General features: G+C 50.3%; 3 protein-coding genes across 14 annotated transcripts in view; 2 read left to right on the forward strand and 1 right to left on the reverse strand.

The window, feature by feature from the left end:
• The first annotated feature begins 4,072 nt into the window (after nucleotides 1–4,072).
• Nucleotides 4,073–7,111, forward strand: GLMP (glycosylated lysosomal membrane protein). Its single transcript, XM_001495102.5, has 6 exons — nucleotides 4,073–4,259; nucleotides 4,770–5,027; nucleotides 5,225–5,425; nucleotides 5,550–5,768; nucleotides 6,248–6,504; nucleotides 6,612–7,111. Exons 1-6 carry the CDS (start codon nucleotides 4,140–4,142, stop codon nucleotides 6,775–6,777), a joined length of 1,221 nt encoding a protein of 406 aa, XP_001495152.1. The 5' UTR covers nucleotides 4,073–4,139; the 3' UTR covers nucleotides 6,778–7,111.
• A 245-nt stretch (nucleotides 7,112–7,356) lies between these two features.
• Nucleotides 7,357–13,603, reverse strand: TMEM79 (transmembrane protein 79). Of its 11 annotated transcripts, none has more exons than XR_011439163.1 (6): nucleotides 13,446–13,599; nucleotides 11,873–12,675; nucleotides 11,384–11,597; nucleotides 10,331–10,519; nucleotides 9,939–10,202; nucleotides 7,357–8,408 (listed from the first exon to the last, which is right to left on the reverse strand). XR_011439163.1 is itself a non-coding variant. In XM_014739945.3 (5 exons), exons 2-5 carry the CDS (start codon nucleotides 12,630–12,632, stop codon nucleotides 8,040–8,042), a joined length of 1,383 nt encoding a protein of 460 aa, XP_014595431.1. In that variant the 5' UTR covers nucleotides 12,633–12,675; nucleotides 13,446–13,599; the 3' UTR covers nucleotides 7,357–8,039. The 11 variants fall into 11 exon arrangements, 5 of the variants coding, with proteins under 5 accessions (XP_014595431.1, XP_023496781.1, XP_070124122.1 ...); XR_011439161.1 differs by having other exon boundaries at nucleotides 10,331–10,619; XR_011439162.1 differs by having other exon boundaries at nucleotides 10,331–10,619; nucleotides 11,873–12,794; nucleotides 13,446–13,562.
• The window catches only part of SMG5 (SMG5 nonsense mediated mRNA decay factor), a 32,905-nt gene continuing 19,887 nt past the window's right edge, over nucleotides 8,248–21,265 (forward strand). The window contains exons 1-4 of one of the 2 annotated variants that reach the window (XM_070268020.1): nucleotides 8,248–8,390; nucleotides 18,851–18,949; nucleotides 19,486–19,609; nucleotides 19,972–20,128. In XM_070268020.1, the coding sequence (XP_070124121.1) occupies nucleotides 19,511–19,609; nucleotides 19,972–20,128 (256 nt within the window). In that variant the 5' untranslated portion in view covers nucleotides 8,248–8,390; nucleotides 18,851–18,949; nucleotides 19,486–19,510. Of the gene's footprint in view, nucleotides 8,391–14,953; nucleotides 15,258–18,850; nucleotides 18,950–19,485; nucleotides 19,610–19,971; nucleotides 20,129–21,265 lie in introns of those variants that run through there. The other variant, XM_005614864.4, reaches the window with a different exon arrangement.

Below are 21,265 nucleotides of genomic sequence, written 5' to 3' on the forward strand. Positions count from 1 at the left end.
GTAGAATAATAATAGCTAGCACATAGTGCCTGCCACATATAATAGACATGTTCTAGTCACTTTGCATATGGTAACCAGTCCTCGCAACCGCCATGTAGGATGGGTGGTATCCCTCATCTTAGGATGGGGTATCTAAAGCATAAAGTAGCTGTCCAGGGGTCGCAAAGCTGGTGAATGGCAGATCTGGAATTCCTGTGTAGGCAGTCTGGCCCTAGAAGCCATACTTTTACAGTTGGCTGTGCTGACTTAACTGAGGTGTGAGGTGGAAAAGAGCTTGTGAGAGGGCCTCTGGAGATGGCCTGCTCTGTTTCTACCTAATATTTAGCTTCCTGCTCAGCCCAGTCTAAAAGCCTCAGCTTTTCCTCTTCTACAGGGGGCTCTGAAATAAACCTACCTACCTCTTGCTGAAATCTCTGCCTTTTTACTTGGAGTATTAGTAATTCTCTCAGAGCTTTAAGACCTTAGATAATGGGTTAATTCTGAAATAAGTAAATAAATTTGAAAAATCTTGAAGAAATAGCACAGAGAAATTGTAGAGAGAGGAAGGTAGTCACGCCCTGTAGATTCTTTCCTCCCCTTTGGTCCTTACTCTGCTGGGTCCATTCTGGTTGCAGCTCTAATGGTTAAGCACTTGGATAATTGTACATAGTAGTCTCCCCTGCTGCCATCAGTGCCTCTTTTTTCTTTAGGCACCTATAATGTGTCCTGAACCTGCAGAAATCCCTTCTAGCCTGAGAGGTCAACCTGTACTCTCTAGTCTAGCTTTCATAGCCCTTTTGTGCTGCCCAAAGCCTAAATTTACCGTAGTGATTAAAGGCTACCCAAGCCAGTTTTTCTAGTGCCTTGCGTGAACCCTGTTCACTAAATTTAATGATTCCCTGAACATAGTTTTGCCACCTCCTTGACTCCTCATGGTTCTTCCTGCTGTCAGACTCCTAGATTCAGCCAAATTCTGTTTTCCCCCTGTAAAGCAGTATTTTGGGGGTGGGGAGGTTTGAATGCCTGACTACTCAAACCCTTTGTACTCAGCCAAGACTTGATTTTATTTTCTCATTGGGCCTCAGAGTTGACACCTCAGAGGATAGAAATACTTTTTTTCTCAAGAAAAATGTAAGTTTGAGGAAACTTGAGTTCATTCTAGAATAGCCATTTGGGGGAAAAATGAAATTGAGTCCTGAACTTCATTCATTACAGCAAAATTAATTCTAGGCAGATTTAAAGGTTTAAATATAAGAAAGTGAAACCATATGAGTACTGGAAGAAAACATGAGACTTAGGGGCTAGCCAGGTGGCACAGCAGTTAAGTTTGCGTGCTCAGCTTTGGTGGCCTGGGGTTCGCAGGTTTGGATCCCTGTCACAGACCTACGCACCACTTACCAAGCCATGCTGTGGCAGGCATCCCACATACAGAAAATGGGAGAGGGGTAAGGATGTTTGCTCAGGGCCAATCTTCCTCAAAAAAAGCAAACAAAAACGTGAGACTTAAAAATATAGAGCTGGCTCTGTGGCTGAGTGGTTAAGTTCACGCACTCTGCTGCGGCAGCCCAGGCTTGGGATCCTGGGCACGGACATGGCACCACTCGTCAGGCTACGTTGAGGCAGCGTCCACATCCCACAACTAGAAGGACCTGCAACTAAGATATACAACTGTGTACAGGGGGCTTTGGGGAGATAAAGCAGAAAAAAAAAAAAGATTGGCATCAGTTGTTAGCCCAGGTGCCAATCCTTAAAATAAAAAAAAAATGCTTAGCAGAGTGGGGGAAAAAAAATAAATGTAAGTACATAAGAAATTTGCAAGGCAAACAAAAAAACAAAGGGGGAGGGAAGATGTTTGCAACAATACAAGAGTTAATTTCCTTAAAGCACTTTTAGAACTTAGCAGTTAAGAAGATAGGGCCTATAGAAAAAGAGGCAAAGGGTATAAATAGCTCTGGATAAGCAAAAATAAATGACTGTAGAACATGAAGAAATGCTTAGCCCTATTCATAGGGAAATGCAAATTGGTAAGCACTCTCAAGCTTCTGGGGAAATTGGGCCGTCAGACATGTGGTGTGAGTGTCAATTGATAAACGTCATAGAGGACAATTTGACCTGGATGTAATCCTCTGAATTTGGTTACAAATATATACGAAATGCTATACATACAGGGGTATTCCTTTCAGCATTGTTTGCCATAACAAAGTGTTGGAAACTATCAAACTTCTGGAGAAATATATCCATGGAACATCCTCCTGCAATGAAATACTTAGTGGAGAATTAATTAATACAAGTGCATCAATACAGAACAGCCTTCAATATATAAGTGAAAAAGCAAACTGCAGAACAATGTTTGGATGCCACTGTATGGTATTATGTGTATGTATATCTACGTGTTACATGTATTATGTAATATGTGTATATTACATGTGTTCTTGAGTATGCATAGAATATCTTTGGAAGGACACATAAGAAACTGGTAATAGTAGTTGTCTCAGGGAAGGACCCAGGTTGCTGGGAAATAGGGGTGTTGACAAAAATAATCCATAACCAATCTATAAATGAAAATTTGGGAGACTTTATTCTGAGCTGAAATCTGAGGACCATGGCCCGGGGCCTTTCTTCCTGAAGGAAGAAAGGGCACCGAAGAAGTGGGGTGCACAGAGTGGTTATATACCCCCAAAGAGGATGTTTCACATAGGATTGAAATGTCCCTTTTACAATTGTCGCTGGGGTGCACAGAGTGGTTATATACCCCCAAAGAGAATGTTTCACATAGGATTGAAATGTCCCTTTTACAATTGTCGCTGGGGTGCACAGAGTGGTTATATACCCCCAAAGAGGATGTTTCACATAGGATTGAAATGTCCCTTTTACAATTGTCGCGAGACTGCTCTGTTGGCACAGCAATTGATGGAAATAGCAGGTAGGTCTGCTGTCTCAGTGAACACAGCAGGATGGCAGGCTGCTGTCTAGAGCTAGGTGGTCAAAGGTGAGCACAGCAATCAGTTCCTAGCCTAAGGAAAGATGCTTATCCTTAAGGAAATGCCAGTGTCGGGGGAAGTTGCACCTTTATCTCAAGGGCCTTTGTTCTTGCCATAGGAAATGTTTTAAAGCAGATATACAATGCATGCTCAACAGCCACAGTCAGGCCCTTTTGGAAAAAACAAAGTAAGGCCGAATTAGGTTTATACCAAATGGCTTCCTCATATACTCTAATGTATCCTATTGCTTGCCATTTTTGTTTGTCAGAGGTGATACCCTTTGGTGCTTTATGAATTTTGTACCATATGCATTTATTATGAGTCAAAATAATTTTAAGATTAAGCAGGGGCCGACCCGGTGGTGTAGCGGTTAAGTGCGCACGTTCTGCTTCGGCGGCCCGGGGTTCGCCAGTTTGGATCCCGAGTGCGGACATGGCACCGCTTGACAAGCCATGCTGTCATAGGCATCCCACATATAGAGTAGAGGAAGATTGGCATGGATGTTAGCTCAGGGCCGGTCTTCCTCAGCAAAAAAGAGAAGGATTGGCAGCAGATGTTAGCTCAGGGCTGATCTTCCTCAAAAAAAGAGAAAGATTAAGCAAAAAAACCCAAGAACAACAAAATGCATTCCTTCTGCCAGGCATGAGCTCCCTTTTTTGACGTGTATATATTGCTCTCATATCTTATTTTCTGTCTTATCTTTTCTCCACAATACAATTGTGAGCTCTTCCAGGACAAGAACCTGCATACCTGGGGGCTCAATAAATATTAAAAATTGACAAAAAGAACCCTGTCGGGTGCACCATCTCCCCCACAGAATTCCTTCAAATTCCTCTCTCTGCCTTCCCTACCACAGAGTCATTTTATTGGGATCCCATTTGGATCTTGAATCCAGATACAATACCCAGTTACAGGTAACTGTTCCATGGGGCCAGTTGAGTAGAAGAGGTTGGGAGTATGTCCGCGTATCTATCTAGTCTGTGATGTCTTGCTTGCCAGCTCCTTTGGAGATGCCCAACTCCTAATCTTTTCTGATTTTATTCTCACTCAAGCCTAAATCTGAGTTAAGGGAGGAGGTCTCTTTAAGAACTGGTGTGATGGCCCCGCCCTTTAAAGGGATCAGCTGAATCAGTGAGTCACATGACTCCAGTGTCTTCCGCCCTCTGAAGTTGGCGCTGCATGTGTGGCTGTGAGGAGCCCCGCTGGGGTTGGGGGCATTGTGCCCCCAGCCCCATGCTCCTCCTGAGTGTACTTCTATCTGCAGCCCCGTTCGGCCTGCTGGGGGAAGAGACCCGCCAGGTGAGAGGCTAAAGCAATAGAAGTTTCAGGAAATGTTACCCTTAAAGGGTGGTTAGAATCTAGGGTAGCCAATGGGTGGGGGGCGGGGTGGATGCCTAGAGAGGACTTCTTCAGTCGGGGTGGGGAGCAGTCACGGGTCACGGGACAGGATTGTGGAGTGGGGCAAGTGTGAGGACTTCTTGTCTTCCGGTGAAGTCTGGACCCTGACTCAGCCTGAGTGACCCAGATCCAGGCAAGTGTTGGATTTTTTCCTTCCTCTCAGCCCTGTGCCCTGATTTCTCCTCCAAGGTCAGGGTGGTTCTGGCTCTACCCACCTCTCCTCCACCCCGCACTCTGCTCCTTACACCGGGATTCCCTTAGCTCCCACACAGATCCTCTTGCCCCCCAGGGTCTCACCCTTTCCCCAGCATGTCCCAAGCCCCCTGCCGCCCCCCCGCCCCCCGCAAGCTTCTTTCCCCTGTGTCTCTCCCTGATCCTCTTCCCTCGGCCCTCCACTACTTCATGTTCTAGGTATCTCTGGAGGTCATCCCTGACTGGCTGGACCCCCCCCAAAACCTGCTTCATGTTCGGGCAGTGGGTACCAACTCCACGCTGCACTATGTATGGAGCAGCCTGGGGCCTCCAGCAGTGCTGCTGGTGGCCACCAACACCCCCTACAGCACCCTGAGTGTCAACTGGAGCCGCCTGCTCTCCCCTAAGCCTGATGGAGGCCTGATGGTGCTCCCAAAGGACAGCATCCAGTTTTCTTCTGCCCTTGTCTTTACCAGGGTGAGGACATTAGGGGAGAACCAGGGGGAAGAGTGCAGAGGAGAGGGTTCATCCAAATTGGAGGAACTGAAGACTGGGGGTGGGTGAAGCAGAGGCAGGTATGAGAGCCTGGGGGTGGGGCCAGTGAGGAGGGGATGGTGATTCAGGAGAAAGCTGGACCCTGACCAGCCCAGTCCAACTCCACCCCTACCTGCCAGCTGTTTGAGTTTGACAGCACCAACACATCCGATGCAGCAGCAAAGCCTCCAGGAAAACCATATCCCCCATATTCCTTGGCCAAGTTCTCCTGGAACAACATCAGTGACTCACTGGATCCTGCCACCATGAGCGCTACATTTCAAGGTCGCCCGATTCATGACCCCACCAAGGCTTTTGCCAATGGCAGCTTGTCCTTCAGGGTAAGGATGTGGGGAATCAGAACTCAAAAGGCTGGTTTATGAGGGTGGGAGCTAATGATGGGGGTGGCCTCCACGCAGAAGCATCCACCTGCTTCCCACTCCTCCCTTGCCTCCTCCATCCTAGGTGCAGGCCTTCTCCAGATCCGGCCGGCCAGCCCAACCCCCTCGCCTTCTGCACACAGCGGACACCTGCCAGCTAGAGGTGGCCCTGGTTGGGGCCTCTCCTCAGGGAAACCGCTCCCTATTTGGGCTGGAGGTAGCCACCCTGGGCCAGGGCCCTGACTGCCCCTCAGTGCAGGAGCAGCACTCCATTGATGATGAATACACACCTGCTGTCTTCCAGGTCAGGCTTCCAGTGGAGAAGCAGATGGGTGGGGGAATGTAGGTGGACCCCATTAGAACCTCAGAGAATCATTCAACCGTTTAGCACTTAGCACCACTTTATTCAGCTCCTTTAAGTGCTGGGCCCTGTGCTAATGAATTTGGCCTGGTCTTGGCCCTCAGTGGAAAAGACAGAAGGCAGTTCAGTGTGACTAGTGCTCTGATAGGTAGAATCTGAAAGGGCCTGGGGACTCAGAGCAGGGAGCTGAGTACCAGCTTGCAGAGTGTCAGGGCTGAAAAAGGACTCAGTGCTTATCTAGTCCAACTCCCCTTTCTACAGAGGAGAGATTGAAGCCCTGGTGCAGATAGCCTGTGAGTTCTAGAAGCAGGCCTGGGACTCAGGACAACTAGCGACAGATGGAGGCTGGGAAAGGGTAGGGGAAAAGAGGGGTCGGGCACAGGATGGTCCTCCTCACCCTGCCTGTTTGCCTTTCTCCCCAGTTGCACCAGCTGTTATGGGGCTCCGTCCCAACAGGCTTCGTGCAGTGGCGACCAGTGGCTTTCTCCCAGAAGCAGGGGAGCCGGGAATCAGCCCTGCCCTGCCAAGCTTCCCCTCTTTACCCCGCCTTGGCATACCTTCTCCCCCAGTCACCCATTGTCCGAGCCTTCTTTGGGTCCCAGAATAACTTCTGTGCCTTCAATCTGACATTTGGGGCTTCCACAGGCCCTGGCTACTGGGACCAACACTACCTCAGCTGGTGAGTTAGGGCCTGGGCAAAGGGTCTGGGAGGTTGAAGTGGAGGAGGGCCTCTCAGCCTCCCCTCCTAAGCCTGCTTACCTTTCTTTCTCACTCTGCTTGCTCTAGGTCAATGCTCCTGGGTGTGGGCACCCCTCCAGTAGATGCCTTGTCCCCACTAGTCCTAGGCATCATGGCGGTGGCCCTGGGTGCTCCAGGGCTCATGCTGCTGGCAGGAGGCCTGTTTCTGCTGCTGGGCCACAAGCGGTACTCAGAATACCAGCGCATAAATTGAGACCCACTCTCTAGAGGGAAGGACATTACTGGACCTGCCTTGCTGGCCTGAAGGTTTGAGGGTCAATGTTCCCGGCCCGCTGCTCCCTTCTTGCTTTTCTGCAGAACCTCAGAGACCAACCTCAACTTCCTGGGGACCCCCAGGTGGAGCTTCCTTCACACTCTGGGGAGGGATGAGGGACAGGGTGAGTGCTGGAGGAAGGGTCCTCCTGGGATTGCCCCCCTACCCCTCCTTTCCCCATTTGCCTCGAATGGGACTCAGAGGCCTAAATAAGAGGCCTTCTGACTGGTTGGCTGCCCTGGAGAGCATGAAATAGATTTATTTTTTCCACAGGGCTGGTCTCTCAGTGTGTGAGTGTTGTTGGGCTGGTTTGGGGCTGGTTCCAGGGAATGAGAGGGCTAAGAGGTGGGCATGGAAGGCCCCATTTCCTCACCAGGCCTAGTTCCATCCCTTGCCATGGGACGAGGCTCCTGCAACCACTCTCCATCATATAGCGCAGGGAGGTTTCTCGTGCAGTCTGAATCAAACAAGGAAGGGACACTTGAGACTGGGGGCAAACATGAAGAAAGAGATGCGGAAGACTGTGGTAGTCATTTATTGTTACACACACACTCACACGGGGTTCACATCAGCCACTATGCCTTCCAACCACCCAGCCACCACATGCAAGGACGCGTGCACACGCACACACACACACACACACCCCTCTTGGGAGGCAGGTTTCCCTTTGGCTCCTCTTCCCATGGGAGAGGCGTGACTTCTGGGCACTTTGGAGGTGGGAAGTTACAGGGGCCTAAATCGGTTGGAAGGGAGGAGGCAGCAGCTCTGGGCTGGGGCAGCTGTAACCATCTTGACTGAGGCTAAAGGGCCTATGAAGGCCAGTCATGGAGGGCCCTAAACCCTAGACCCCAGCAAGTTTTTCACCAAGTGTGAAAGTTCTATTTGATCTGATGCCCAGCCTCTGTCTTTAGGCATGGGCAATCTTTCCAGTCTCCTTGAGGCCCTCTGCTTAGACAACCAGCACAGAAATGGTCAGAGTTTTGGCTGTGGCTCTGCCTGCTGCCTCATAGGAGGCTGGAGAGTGGAGCAGATTCCAGCAGAGGTGGGCGCTACTAGTAGCGCGGGGGGCGTGGGGGGGGCGGTGCTGCTCAGGAAGGAACCTCGTCTCTGCTGGTCCTGGTCCTGTGCCCTCAGCATCCTTAAGGGACATGGCTGCCCACCCCTTTCCCTTCAAGAATACGGCCTAAGTCCCTCCCTCACGACTATCCTGGCCTCCAAAGGTCAAGGGCAGCGCCGACTAAGGGAAAGCAGGGGACAGTCCAGGTTCTGATTGGATCGGGCGGACCCCTGTTGGAAAGTAGCGAGGTCTGTCCCACCGAGTTCCCGGGCTGGGGGCAAGAGGGTGGAGCAGAGCGGCTCAGCCCCAGGGGCGGGGCCTGTAGTCCGAGGCCGAGCGGGCGTGGTCGGGGTAGTCCAGGCGGCTCTCGGCCGCAGTGAGCATGCGCTCGGGCTCCACCACGAACATGTAGTAGAGGTTCCACATCAGCATGGACAGCAGGGGCAGGAACGTCAGGCCGTAGCCAAAGCCTCGAAAGGAGCGGCCCACAGCGAAGGTCAGCCAGTATATCAGCCTGCCGGGACAAGAAGGTCGGGCTACCCTTGAGGGAAACACGGCAGCTAACGGGCAATAGGCTGATGGCGGGGAGAACAGATAGCGAGGGAGGCAGATGGGGCTGGTGGGTACAACCCATACTTCTGAAAACAGCGGGTGCTCCTGCCATTACGATGCGTCAGGCGCGGTGCTAATGACTTTAGGGGCACTATTTAATTTAGACCTTCCCACATCTCTGTAAGGTGAGTATATTATTACCCTCTTTTGTGTACTTTTCAAATTTTAATTAAAAGTTTTGTTTTGCCTTTTTTTTTTTTTTTGAGGAAGATTAGCCCTGAGCTAACTGCTGCCAATCTTCCTCTTTTTGCTGAGGAAGACTGGCCCTGAGCTAACATCCATGCCAATCTTCCTCCACTTTATATGTGGGACACCTACCACAGCCTGGCGTAACAAGCAGTGCCATGTCTGCACCCGCGATCTGAACTGGCGAACCCTGGGCCAAGAAGTGGAACGTGTGAACTTAACCGCTGCGCCACCAGGCTGGCCCCAAATTAAAAATTTTCGAGTAGGCATTATACACTCACATGGTTCAAAATTCAAAGGTACCAATGAGTATTCCGCCTTTACTGATTCTCAGCCACCCTCTTCTCTTCCCTCACCCCCACCTCCACTCCACTCCCACCCCAGGCATCCAGTATTATGGTTTCTTGTGCATCAAGTGATACTTTATGCATATTTGAGCAAAAAAGATTTATGTTTTCCTTTTCCCCCTTTTGGGAAGTATGGCAGCATTCTATATAGACTGTTCTGCATGTTGATTTTTTTCCCTCGCCTAATATATCTTGGAGATTGTTGTATCTGAGTACATAAACAGCCTCCTCATTCTTTTACAGCTGTAGTACATTCCATTGTATTTATTGCCCCTTTTACAGGTGAAGAAACTAAGATTCCAAAGGGATTAAGTAAGACTGGTCCAAGGTCACACGTCCGGGAAACAGTAAAACTGTGATTTGAACCTGAGCCTGTTCATCACCCCCTCTCCTGCCATTTTAGAGGGGTAGAGGGAAAGAAGAGAGTAAAGAAGCCAGCTTCAACAGGGCTCGAAGCCCAGAGGGAAGGATCAGCCACAATCAAATTTCCCCTCATGGAAGATCCATTTAAAATATAGACCTCCCCCCACCCCCCGACAATGGGGGGAGTGCAGCAGCTTCCTTTTAATATATGAAGGACTGCTTTCTACAAGATGGACAGGCCTCTACTTTTTAGCCGTGAAACAGAGGGAAGAGTAACCAGTGCTTCTCTACTGCTCCAGGAGGCGGCAGGCATAGTAATAATGACAGTTCACATTTAGCAGCCCCTTTACCAGTACCAGACTACTGTAAGCATTCTATATGAATTGACTCATTTGATCCTCACAACAACTCCATTTTCTAGATGAGAAAACTGAGGCACAAAATGCTGAAGTAACTTGCCCATGGTAGAGAAGAAAGGACGCTGGATGAGAGAGGGAAGGGACCTGGATTCTAGTCCGCCACTGCTGCTCACTGACCTGAGCAACTCTTTTCCCCCAGTCTGTTGTGATTTCCTCTCTGTAAAATGGGGAAGATTGACCACACAATCACTGAGTCTTCCTTAGCTCCCTGATGATTCTTGCTGCTTAAGCCAACATCTGTCCGAGACCAGCATTCCCCGGGAGGGAGATGGGCAGCTGAGTTACATGAGCAGGAACATATTTATCTTGGAAAACATCTACTGGGAGAAAATGCAGGGCTGCATGATGGTCAGGAGGCTGGTGGGACAGATGACCACAAGACTACAATCAGAAGCGACAGGAAGACAGATTTTAGCTCAATAGGAAGAATGTTTTTGTGGTTTAAAGCTACCTGGAATCCTTTATCGAAAGTAACAAAAGGAAATGTATTAGGGAAAAAATGGAAAGACCTGCATTTGGCTTCAGAAACTCAAAGGTGCCTTCTGGGTTAACAGTAGTTCACTTAAAAACACTCCTGGGGCCGGCCTGGTGGCGCAGCGGTTAAGTGTGCACGTTCTGCTTTGGTGGCCTGGGGTTCGCAGGTTCGTATCCCGGGTGCGGACATGGCACCGCTTGGCAAGCCATGCTGTGGTAGATGTCTCATGTATAAAGCAGAGGAAGATGGGCATGGATGTTAGCTCAGGGCCAGTCTTCCTCAGTGAAAAGAGGAGGATTGGTAGCAGTGAGCTCAGAGCTAATCTTCCTCAAAAAAAAAAAAGGAGAAAAAAAACTCCTAAGGATTTCTAGTGACTGTAAATTCTAAATGAAAGGAGAGTAATGAGGCTGCCACGAGAGCTAATGTGGCCTTGGTTTGTATGAACAGAAAGACAATACCCTTGACCAGGTTCCCCCGCACCATTGACAAGCAGGAGAATTTCCTTCCTAGAGGAATCAACCCAGGACAGTAAAGGGACCAGGACCACTTAGGAAAGTAAACACTAGAGGAGCAGTGTGTTGGAGTGGGGGAATTGAGAGCTGTTGTCAAATATCTGAATTTGTCCTAGGCAATTCCAGAGGTCAGAGTCAGGGCAGCAGTTTTTAGCATGATATACAGAACTTTCTAATAGGACCTTTGAAAAATGAAACAGACTGCCTTATAAAGAATTGAGCACCTGGTCACAGGAGGTGTTCAACTAGAGGCCAATGGCCACCTGATGAGAGTGCCACAGAGCAGTGGCTGCAATGGGTGGAGGTTGGTCTACGTGCACCTGAAAGCCCTTCCAGTTCTAGGTTGGTAGATGTGTCTCTGAAATCAACTTCCTTTGGGAAGACATAGGAGCTGATCACCTGCTACCAGGTGAGGTAAGGTGCAAGGGAGAAAATAGATTCAGCTCTCCAGGGCACACATTTAGGTTGGTGCAGAATCCAGAAAATTCCTTGTTCCTGGCTCTCCAGACATTCAGATGCCTGGGTCCCTCTAGCACCATCACCTCCCCTGTGCCCCACCCCCAGCCCCAACTCACCGGGAGATGGCAAAGAGACCAGTGAGCAGAGGAAGCAGTTTGAGGGTCTCTTGGGGCAGGTAGGTGGAAAGGACGGCCAGATTGAAGAAGTAGAGGATGAAGAGCTGGACTGACTGGGCCACGTATTGCCGGTGGATCTCTACCTCCCGCCGTGGCTCCCCAAAGGGCCGTAGGGCAGAAAAGCACAACAGGCTCAGCCCGTACACCAGGAGCCCTGGGTGGGGTTGGAGAACACATAAGTCAGAAGAGGAACAGTAGGCAGGAAGCTGGGGGCAGGGTTTGTAGTGGAGAGCTCACGGGCATGCACCCTACACAGTGGGGCTGAGGTGGTCCTGGGAGGAGATGGGGGCACAGGGTGGCAGGGTGTGGGAGGCCCTAAGGGGGCCAGGCCAAGTGAAGGGAAACTCTCCTGCTCCCCAAGCCAGGCAAGCCCTGCCCTCAAGTCCAGTTCCCAGATACCCCCTTCCTTCTCACAGGGCCCAGGCTCACCCAGTATGATGGGGAAGGTGGCAAAGACCCCGCAGCGGAGCGTGTAGACGAGGCGGGAACTCATGGTAGGCAGCCGTGGGGCATCGAAGGGCAGGAGGGCATATGCCCCATAGAGCAGGCAGGGGAAGAGGATGAGGGCAGCTCCCACTGAGGCCACGGCCCTCAGCCCCTCTCGGCCCCCACAGCTCCCACAGCCCCCACAGGAGCGGCCAGGCGGCCTCACCACTGCCTCAGCCCACTTGCGCTCTGAGGGCTCAGGGTGGGTCGCCCGGGGGGGCAGGAAGGTCTGGTGGCGCTCACCCTCGCCCGCCTCACAGCACACAACAAGGTCCTCCTGGGGCCGCCGCTCAATGCACTGTAGGTCGATGGGCACAAAGGCCCGGGCTGCCTTCTCAGGAAGCAGGCTGGCATCATCTTCAGGCAACTCCTCTAGCTTGGTGGGTGGCTCTGACTCAAGGGGCTCAGGCTCAATGTCCCGCCAGCCAGGGGGATCTGGGAATGGGGCACTGGGCTGGGGGCCAGTCCCCCAGGGCAAGGTGGCAGCCTCACTTACTGTGCTATCTAGACCATCCTCAGTCCCCTCTCCGGCTGTGGGAGACCCAGCTGAAGACCCTAGTCCAGAGGACTCAGCTCCGGGGGACTCAGCCCCGCCTTCCCCTTCTGGCTGCCCGCCATTGGGGATCAAGACCTGGGGTGGGCTCTTCTCTGGGGCCTCGGGCCCCTTCACTTCCAGCAGGGGCAGGGTCTCAGGTTCTGTCATCGTGGGGCCTCACTTCTGGGGGCTACCGTGAGGTGATGTCACCCTGGAGAGAGCAGAGGAAAGCTCTGTCAGAAGCTCCTGTCCTCTGGCCCTTGGGTTGGGTTGCTAGAACTGGAACGCTCCAGGGCAGCTGGTCTCATGGGCTTTAGCCCCTTCTGGGACCTTGGGGAGAACATGGTATGGAGGAAGGTGTTGAAACAGAGGGAGGTGGGAGGGAAGTGAGCAGCTGAAATGGAGGCACCCTTTCGACATCAAATGCCATCCAGCAGAAAGGGTGAGTCAAGGGGCACAGTCCCTGGCAGCTGTGGCTTCAGCCGCCCCCAGCCACGCCTTCTATCCCCCTCCACCAAAACCCCTGGGGTCATCATGGCCACCCTAATTCAGGAACAGGAAGAAGAGGAGGTGTTTAGAATTTTGCCAAGAGCTTCCTTCCCACTAAGGATCTTCTTGTGGACAGAGAAGCTGCCCCCTTCACCTTCAAACCTCCCGTTCTCCCTGCAGATCCCTTCTTGGGACTCTCCTGGCAAATGATACCAGTGATTTGCCAACAGATCTGTTCCAAGGAGCTGGCAGTAGCAGTGCACCTTATTCTTTTCTTCTCCCACCTGAGTACTTAGTCAGTTTCCAAACTCCTCACTAGCCCACCTTGCCCATCCCCGGAGGGCCTGGGTCTGTCCAATTTGACTTCTAGGTCTAATCACGGCTGTTTCCCATGCCTTGTCTCGTGTCTTTCTCCCCTCCCTCCCATCCTCCATCTCACTGCTTCTGGATGGGGTTGATTCCCCTCCCTCTACCATCTCAAGGGCCTCCTACCTCTTGCCATTTGGACCCATGACACCCTCTTAGTTTCCATCTGGAGAGAGGCAGAGGGTCCCCAGTGTCCGGGAAGGAGCTGCTCAGCTCCCTGCTGGCTCTGCAAGTATTCCTCTCAGTGTCCCTCCCTTTACCTGTGTCTCCAAACCTGTCTGACCAGAGCAGGTGGGGCCCAGATTAAAGGGGCAGGCTCCGCCCTGCTGAATCGGCCGACAGAAAAAGCATGAGGGCAGGACATCATCCTTTCTGAAAGGGGGGTGCAGCTGGGCATAGAGGTAAGTGTGTGTTCTAGGCACATGGGATGTGTAGGAGCTCCCAGCTCAGGAAAGCAGAGGGGGAAGAGTGGGTCTGTGGATCAAAGGATGCTTGGCATAGGTTAGGATACCCAGAAAAGAGGTGGAATTTCTACACTTAGTCGTTCAATATTTATTGAACATCTATTATTAGCCAGGCTCTCTTCTAGGCACACAGGAGAGAACAAGATGACAGGCAAGGTGTCTGCCCTTAAGGAGCTTGTTCTATTGGGGTAACATGATAAAGAAGCCTAGCAACTAAATCAATAAGACAATTTCATTAGGGAAAAACCTCTTTGCCAAGGTGACATTTGAGCTGAGACCTGATGGGAAATCAGGAGTATGAGTGTTCTAGGCAGAGGAACAGCAAGTGAAAGGCCAACGAGTGGGAAAGCCTTAGGCTGTGTCAGGAACAGAAAGAAGGTCGGTGGCTGGAACCAGAAGCGTAGTGGTGGCAGGGGGATTTATGTTCCCATTTTAACATGAACACGGGCCCCACCCCCAACCCCAACACCTTGCCTTTTAGCTTAGGTTTAAGGTTAAGAAAGCAATAGGAATCCAGGGTGATCTTTCCAATGGGAGAACCAGGGGGCAGAAACGTGAGGGAGTGGCTTCTCATTCCTGTGGGACCTTATCTCTAAAGCCTTTTGAGCTTGTGAGGGCAAGGACAGTGTCTGGATTGCTCATCTCTGTGTCTTCAGAACCCAGCAGTGTGACTGGAAGACAGCAGGTGTTCAATAAATGTTTGCTGGACTGGCGAGAGATGGATATGCAAGCGGAAATCTTTGGGGGTGGGAGAGCTGAGGGCTCAGGTGCTTGTACAAGAGTCGTGTCTTGAAGGGTCTTACCCTTAAGTTATGCTCGGTCCTTTCCAAGGAAATTTTCACATACTCGTTTTTCTGTTTGTTTAAATAATGGAATAAGGGGAGAACTGGAATCTCTCTAACCAGTTATCTGAAAGACGCTTGGCTCAAATGGAAGGAGGGGTAAAGGGGCAGAAGGATGGACCAAATGACCAACGTATGACAAAGCAAAGTCACGCTCCTAGCTGTGAGCCCATCTGCCCCGATCCAGCTCAGCTTCAGCCCTCTCACTGAGTCCACTGTCCGTTCGCTGGCAGCTTTGTCAATAAAGTTTTTCGCAAGTGCTCGGAGAAGCCGGAAAGAGGCCATGCTGCCCAGAGTTAGTTCTGGCAACTTCCCGGGAGGGAAAACTAGTTTCGCGAGATTTGGTAGCAGCCGACCACTGGCCTGCAACTGTGCATCTGCTATCGCGAGATTTGGCTGGCGGAGGAGGAGCTGTCGCGGGCAGCCGCCTCACAGCGATGGCGGCCGAGCAGGGCCGGCGCCGGTGGCGGCTGCGGCTACGGCCGGAGACAGCAGTGGTGGCGGCAGTGGTGGGTGGCGGGGGCCTGTGACCGGGAGCCGCCCCCGGACTTGGGCACCATGAGCCAAGGCCCCACCACAGGGGAGAGCAGCGAGCCCGAAGCAAAGGTCCTCCACACTAAGCGGCTTTACCGGTGAGAGGGGCTCGGGCGTGAGTGCAGCCGCCTGGGATAAGGGGGGACAGCGAGAGGCGGGGCCTCCCGGGCGGGCGGGGCCCGGGTGCAGGGCTGGGGTGTGGGCGAGGGAGGAGGGTGCAATTTTGGAGGGAGCGGGGGGGCGGGGTCCCGTAACCCGGGATGGAGTTGAAAGAAGGATTTGGGTGGGTGGGAGGTTTGGAGGGAAGCACGTGGAGGAATGCCCTCCGCGGTGTGCCTTGGGCGGGCACCGAGCTTTACGGATTTGGGGTAAGAAGGTGGAATTGAGGGCTGCAGAGGTTGGGAAGGTGAGGGTGGGGTCACAGATGGAGAAAAACCCGGAAGGGAACGGTGCTTAGAACCCTGTAGGATTTACAGGGAAGAGCCCTGGACTGAAATCAAGAGAGGCCAGGTTCAGATCCTTGCTTTGTCACTCTCTCACTGTGTGACCTTGGGCCTCAGTTTCCTCATCCTTAAAAGGAGAGATTGGATTGGATGTGCTTTAAAGTCTCTTATGGCTCTAATTTTTGGGAATCTGAAAAAAGAAAGAGGCTGGAAGACTAGTTGTGTTGAACTGGAAGGGCCGGGAAGGACTTTGAGTTCAGAGTGTTCTTAGATCATGGATGCCCATTTCAGGGCACCTGGGGACTTCAGAGTCCTGCCTTCCTTCCAGCCTCATGACTACAGTCTCCTGCCAGGCAGCTTGCGTTCCTGGTTTCTAATTTCCACAGTGCCACTCACACTCCTCAAGTCACATCTTCAGCCCTTCAACCCTTTGTTGGGAACAGGCCAGTATGAGCTCTTTCCACCCTGGGTTGAGGATTTTTTTTTTGGGGGGGGCAACTGGAACATGGGCTCTTGAACTGAATTAAAATAGGATGAAGCATAGAGACCAAGTTGCAGTTTTTGCTTCTAGTAGGGAGTAGGGTTTCAGGTTTTCATTCAGCTCAAGCTCTACAGAACAGTGGTGTTTTCATGAGAAGACCACCCTTAGAGCCATGGGCCTCATTTTGGCAGTGAAAGAGTCAAGAGCATGTTGCCTTTTCCTCCCTTGAGTAGGCATCTTGCCTGCTCTGGCTTATTAAGCCAGAAGGCAGAGGGGAGTATAGGCTGCTCCAAAAATAGAAGAGTTATCCAATCCAGCAGCCCCTGGGCTCACACTGGGGGCTGCCCCAAGCAGTCTCCGGGCGGTGAGGAGTTGGCTGAGGGTGGCACGTGTGCCTCGTCATGCTGCCGAGTGTCAGCACTGCCTGTCAGACAGAGCGTGGGCAGTGTCTGCAAGATGCCTTTCTTGTCTCCAGCTTTGGGTAATGGCTCTGGTCATCCTTCTAATTATCCTCAAATCTAGTTCTTTCTCAAGCACTACCTTCATAGGACTGACAGACTTAAGCTGATCTGTTTGCATGTGTGGCTTACATGTGTGCACATGGTGTCTCTGCTGGTAATTGTGTGGTGTTGGCTTTGAGCAGGGTGGAAATTTGAGGCAGCAGCTCTCTGTTTTTATTATGTATTGTAGCAGTGGTGATTGGTAGAAGGAACTGGGGGAGGAAAGTCTGATTTCTCTGCCCAAGATAAATGTGTTGTTAAGACTATGAAACTGTCACTCTGAGCTTCTGTAAATTTGGGAAATTCCCACAACCTGTTTACAGAAATGAAATTCTCAAGTGTTTTAAGCCCTTCAGGAGAAATAGCTGCAGGAGAAGGGATGCTGGAAGGGACATAAGCCCCAATTAATTAATTAGGCTAATTAACTATTTTTTTAAAACTCAGTTTTCTTTTTTCTTTTTAAACACCATGCTAGACCTGAGATTACAGTTGTGAATGAGACACAAGACTAGTTTTTGTAGTTTTAGTTCTAAAGGAGATTACAGTTTAATGGAGGAGGTTATGGTCTGATGGGGAATGGAGAAAAAAGTGCTGAGTCCTCTCAGGTTTAAGAATTTGCAATTAGAACTTCCTAGAGTAGTGGTTATTAACTTTTTTTGGATCAAGAATCTCAAGAGAGCTCTGGAGCCCGTCCATAAAAATACACACACACACCACCCTTAGATCTATCTATGGCACTGAAATTACAAGTGCTGTCCTGGGGACTCAGCTGGCGTAGAGTAAGTCACTGATGGCTGCCTGATGCTGCCCCTGGCATCGAGGGCCAGGCTGGCTAAAAGGGCTTGGCTGCCCGCTCCAGGCAGCCCAGAAGGTATTTGGAGAAATGCTGAGCTCTCAAGATTGCCAGTGAGAAGGCCTTGGTTGCCATCCCACCCGCTTAGCTGGGTGCTGGTGGTCACTTTGCCCTGTACAGGCAGCTTTTAGTGGTGTACCGCCTGAGCCACCACAGCATGCTAGCCTGGGAGCACATTTCAGTATTCTGGAACAATCTTGGATCTTTTCAGGAATCCTCACTCCCTGTTTTCTGGTTGCTTTTGTGTCCAGAGTTGTGCCTGATCCTCCTGTTCTCACAGCTGCTGTTTATCATCCTCTGGGTGTTACCCTCCAGAGATGACATCTATCTCTGGCACTTCTTAGCCACCCATTGTAGAATTTCCTTCGCCTTTTCTGTTAGTGTTTGGAGTCTCCTCCTCAGCCTTATAACAGGATGGATGGAGACTAATACTTACTGAGCACTTACTATGTACAAGGCACTGTCATGAGTGCTTTATGTTTTTGCTAATTTAGTCCTCACTGAGTAGGTGATAATGTTATCCCATTTTATAGATGAGAGAACTGAAACATAAGGAAGTTAGATATTTTGTCTGGGACCACATAGCTGGTAAGAAGTAGAACCCCAGCAGTCTAGTTCCAGAGCCTACACTCTATATTAAACAGAGTTCCCGTAGCAGAATCCAGGAGACCTTACAACTCAGCAGCTCAGGAACCACCCCCCCTCCCTGATACCCCACTATTCCAAAGCAGAATTTTATACTAGGAGTGCCTTTTCTTTATGTCAGAGATAAGCCCTTGCATAATAATCATTCATTCATCCCACCATTATTTACTGAATGCCTACCATATATCAATGCTGTGTATAAATTATCTCATTGAAGCCTCACAAGAGTCCTCTGAGGTAGCTGCTGTTATCTCCATTTTTATGGATGTAGTAACTAAGGCTTAAAGAGGTTAGATAACTTGCCCAAAGTTATAGAGTTAGTAAGACAGAGCCAGACGTTCAAACCCTGTATTTTTTGCCTGGCATCAGGGCGTGTGGTCTTTCCATTGGGAGGGTCTACCTTCCCATATCATGGGGTTTCTCTACCTTGACATTGTTGACATTTTGGGCAGGGTAGTTGTGAACTGTCGCATGTATTGTGGGGTACCTAGCAGCACCCGCTGAATGCTAGTAGCAACTCCTCTCCCCTCCTCCCCCCTCCCCAAGTTGTGACAATCAAAAATGTCTCCATCGTTGCCAGATGTTCCCTGGGGGGGCTGCTGTATCAGGATGAAGACTGTGTTCATCTTATTTTGTAGAGAGTTCAGCCTACAGACTTCTCATTTCCCCACCCCTAATTTTTTTAGCTTTTCCTCTAGGATCAGAGTCCCAGCCTCATAGGTGGACCATACACGTGGCTCAGGGGCTGTTTGCTTGTATTTCCCTGCAGGGCTGTAGTGGAGGCTGTGCATCGACTTGACCTCATCCTTTGCAACAAAACTGCTTATCAAGAAGTGTTCAAACCAGAGAACATTAGCCTGAGGAACAAGTAAGCTGGAGACTCTATACCACCGACCCTTATAGTTTCTCTATCCCTCTCTACCCAAAACCCTGTTATAGACAGATGTGTGTTCTCTCTTGCCTCCTGACTTCATGGTACAGTAATGGGCTGTGAAGTCTGTGGCCTTCCTAAGAGAGGAGATGGGGATCCCTCACTCTCTCTGCAGCTTCTGCATCTAATGGACTGATGCCATAAGAATGGCATTTGAGTTGGGGGAGTTGGCCATACTGCATAGTGAAAGGAAAGAAAGGGGATAAAAAGGCAGAGAAAAAAGGAGAGAAGGGTGCAGGGGAAGAAAATGAAGATTATTAAAATTCTTACTATTCCTGCCTCTTATTTTTTGAGGCTCCCACTGCATTCCAGGACTGCTGTCATCCTGGGTTATACTGACTGACATTGGATGTCTCTTGGGAGGCGGAGAGATTTTTCAGTCAGGGTATTGGCAAATGTTGCCTTGCCCTCAGTTCTTGTGTCCCCACCGGGGGGCATAGTAGTCACTCTCATGCTTGTCTACACCCTCCCAGGCTGCGTGAGCTCTGCGTCAAGCTTATGTTCCTGCACCCGGTGGACTATGGGAGGAAGGCTGAGGAGCTGCTATGGAGGAAGGTATACTACGAAGTTATCCAGCTTATCAAGACTAACAAAAAGGTAAGGGGAGGTCCTAAAACTTGGGAAGAATTTGTCTAAAGAGAGGAAGCTAAGGAAGGAAGAGATAGGTAGGCAAGTGGGCCGGAGCATGGTTGGGGAGCCAAGAAAGAGATGGCAGAAAAGAGGGAGAGAGTCACATATAATTAGGACTGGGGGAGGAAGGGAGCCTGATCTCAGATGGAGAGACCAGAGAAGTAGATCTAAAGGTGTGGGGGCAACTCCTGAATGAGAGGAGAGATGGATAAAGTTCCAGAACCAAGAAGATAAGTTTATTTCCTCAGTGAGATAAATTGGGGTAGGGAGGGGGGAGTGGTACTCTGAGCTTGTTGCTTAGCCAGCCCCTTCCCTTTCCCGATCTCCAGCATATCCACAGCCGAAGCACCTTGGAATGTGCGTACAGAACACACCTGGTTGCTGGTATTGGCTTCTACCAGCATCTCCTTCTCTATATCCAGTCCCACTACCAGCTCGAACTGCAATGCTGCATCGACTGGACCCACGTCACGGACCCCCTCATAGGTCAGTGAAGTCTCAAAGGTGGGCTTGAGGAGCAAGTTCATAGGCCTCCACCTCCAGCCTTCTTATCCTTCAGGGTTCTTGTAGCTTGTAACCCAGCCAGGAAGAGATGATTCTAGCAAGACCTACAAATGCTTCCTGAAGTTTGGGTTTATCCAAACAAGCAGATGAGTTAGAGTGAAGATCTTAGGGAAAGAGAGAGAGCTCTGTTGGTCTAGGATTGTAGACCAATGTGGAGTTGGGGAGGGACGGAATGGTCTAGAGTAGGTCTGGCACTGGAAAATGGCATTAATAGCACTTGTTTTCTTCTCCCAGTTGAATTTGGCCAGTACTGTTTCTTTCACCTTTAGAGATTGTTTTTCAGTGTTTGATGAAAATATTGAAATTTTTAGAAACATTGAGGAAATTATTCTTTGAAGATAGTCAGATCTCTTTTCAGCCATCTGAGGTACTGGCAGCTATAGTTTACCTCTTTTTCTAGTTGGTAGTTTTCTCTTTAGTTCGACCACCCTTTAGAGCTCCTTCCCTCTTCCTCTGGCTACTCTTGCTCTTTATGCCCCTGCCCCTCCCCCAGCCCCATGCGCCTGCCCTCACCAGGAGATAGACATTCTGGATCAGAGATGGAGATTGTGTCCGTGCCACCACGTGGCAGCATTCTCTGGTCAGAAGCACAGCACTGTATTTTGTGCGTTTAAAAACATTATTTAAGACCAGAGTGACATCTGAGACAGCATTCATAGGCTTTATTTCAGGTGGCCAGAGGGGTCTGTAGCCTAAAACAAGATTAAGATAGCTTATTTCAAAGGGTCAGTTCCCCAAACCACTTTAGTTTTCTCCTTATTGATATTTCACATTCAGCCAAATAAGAGACGTCTCTGTAGAAAACATTAGGAAGGCATTTTCAGAATGGGAGCTACACACCCAGGAGAGTAGCTGCAAGGTGAGGTGGATAAGAGCATGGTTTCTGGAGCCACACTGCCTTTTGAGTCCTGGCTGTGCCACTTTGCCGCAGTGTGACTTTGAATCCCTCAGCTGTAAAGTGAGAATAATAAGAGTAACTACCTCACGGGGTTGCTGTAAGTAAGGATCAGTTAGATTGATATTGTAGAACACTTAGACCAGTTCCTGGGACGTGGGAAA

Source organism: Equus caballus, chromosome 5 (assembly GCF_041296265.1).
Source record: "Equus caballus isolate H_3958 breed thoroughbred chromosome 5, TB-T2T, whole genome shotgun sequence".
Lineage (NCBI taxonomy): Eukaryota > Metazoa > Chordata > Mammalia > Perissodactyla > Equidae > Equus > Equus caballus.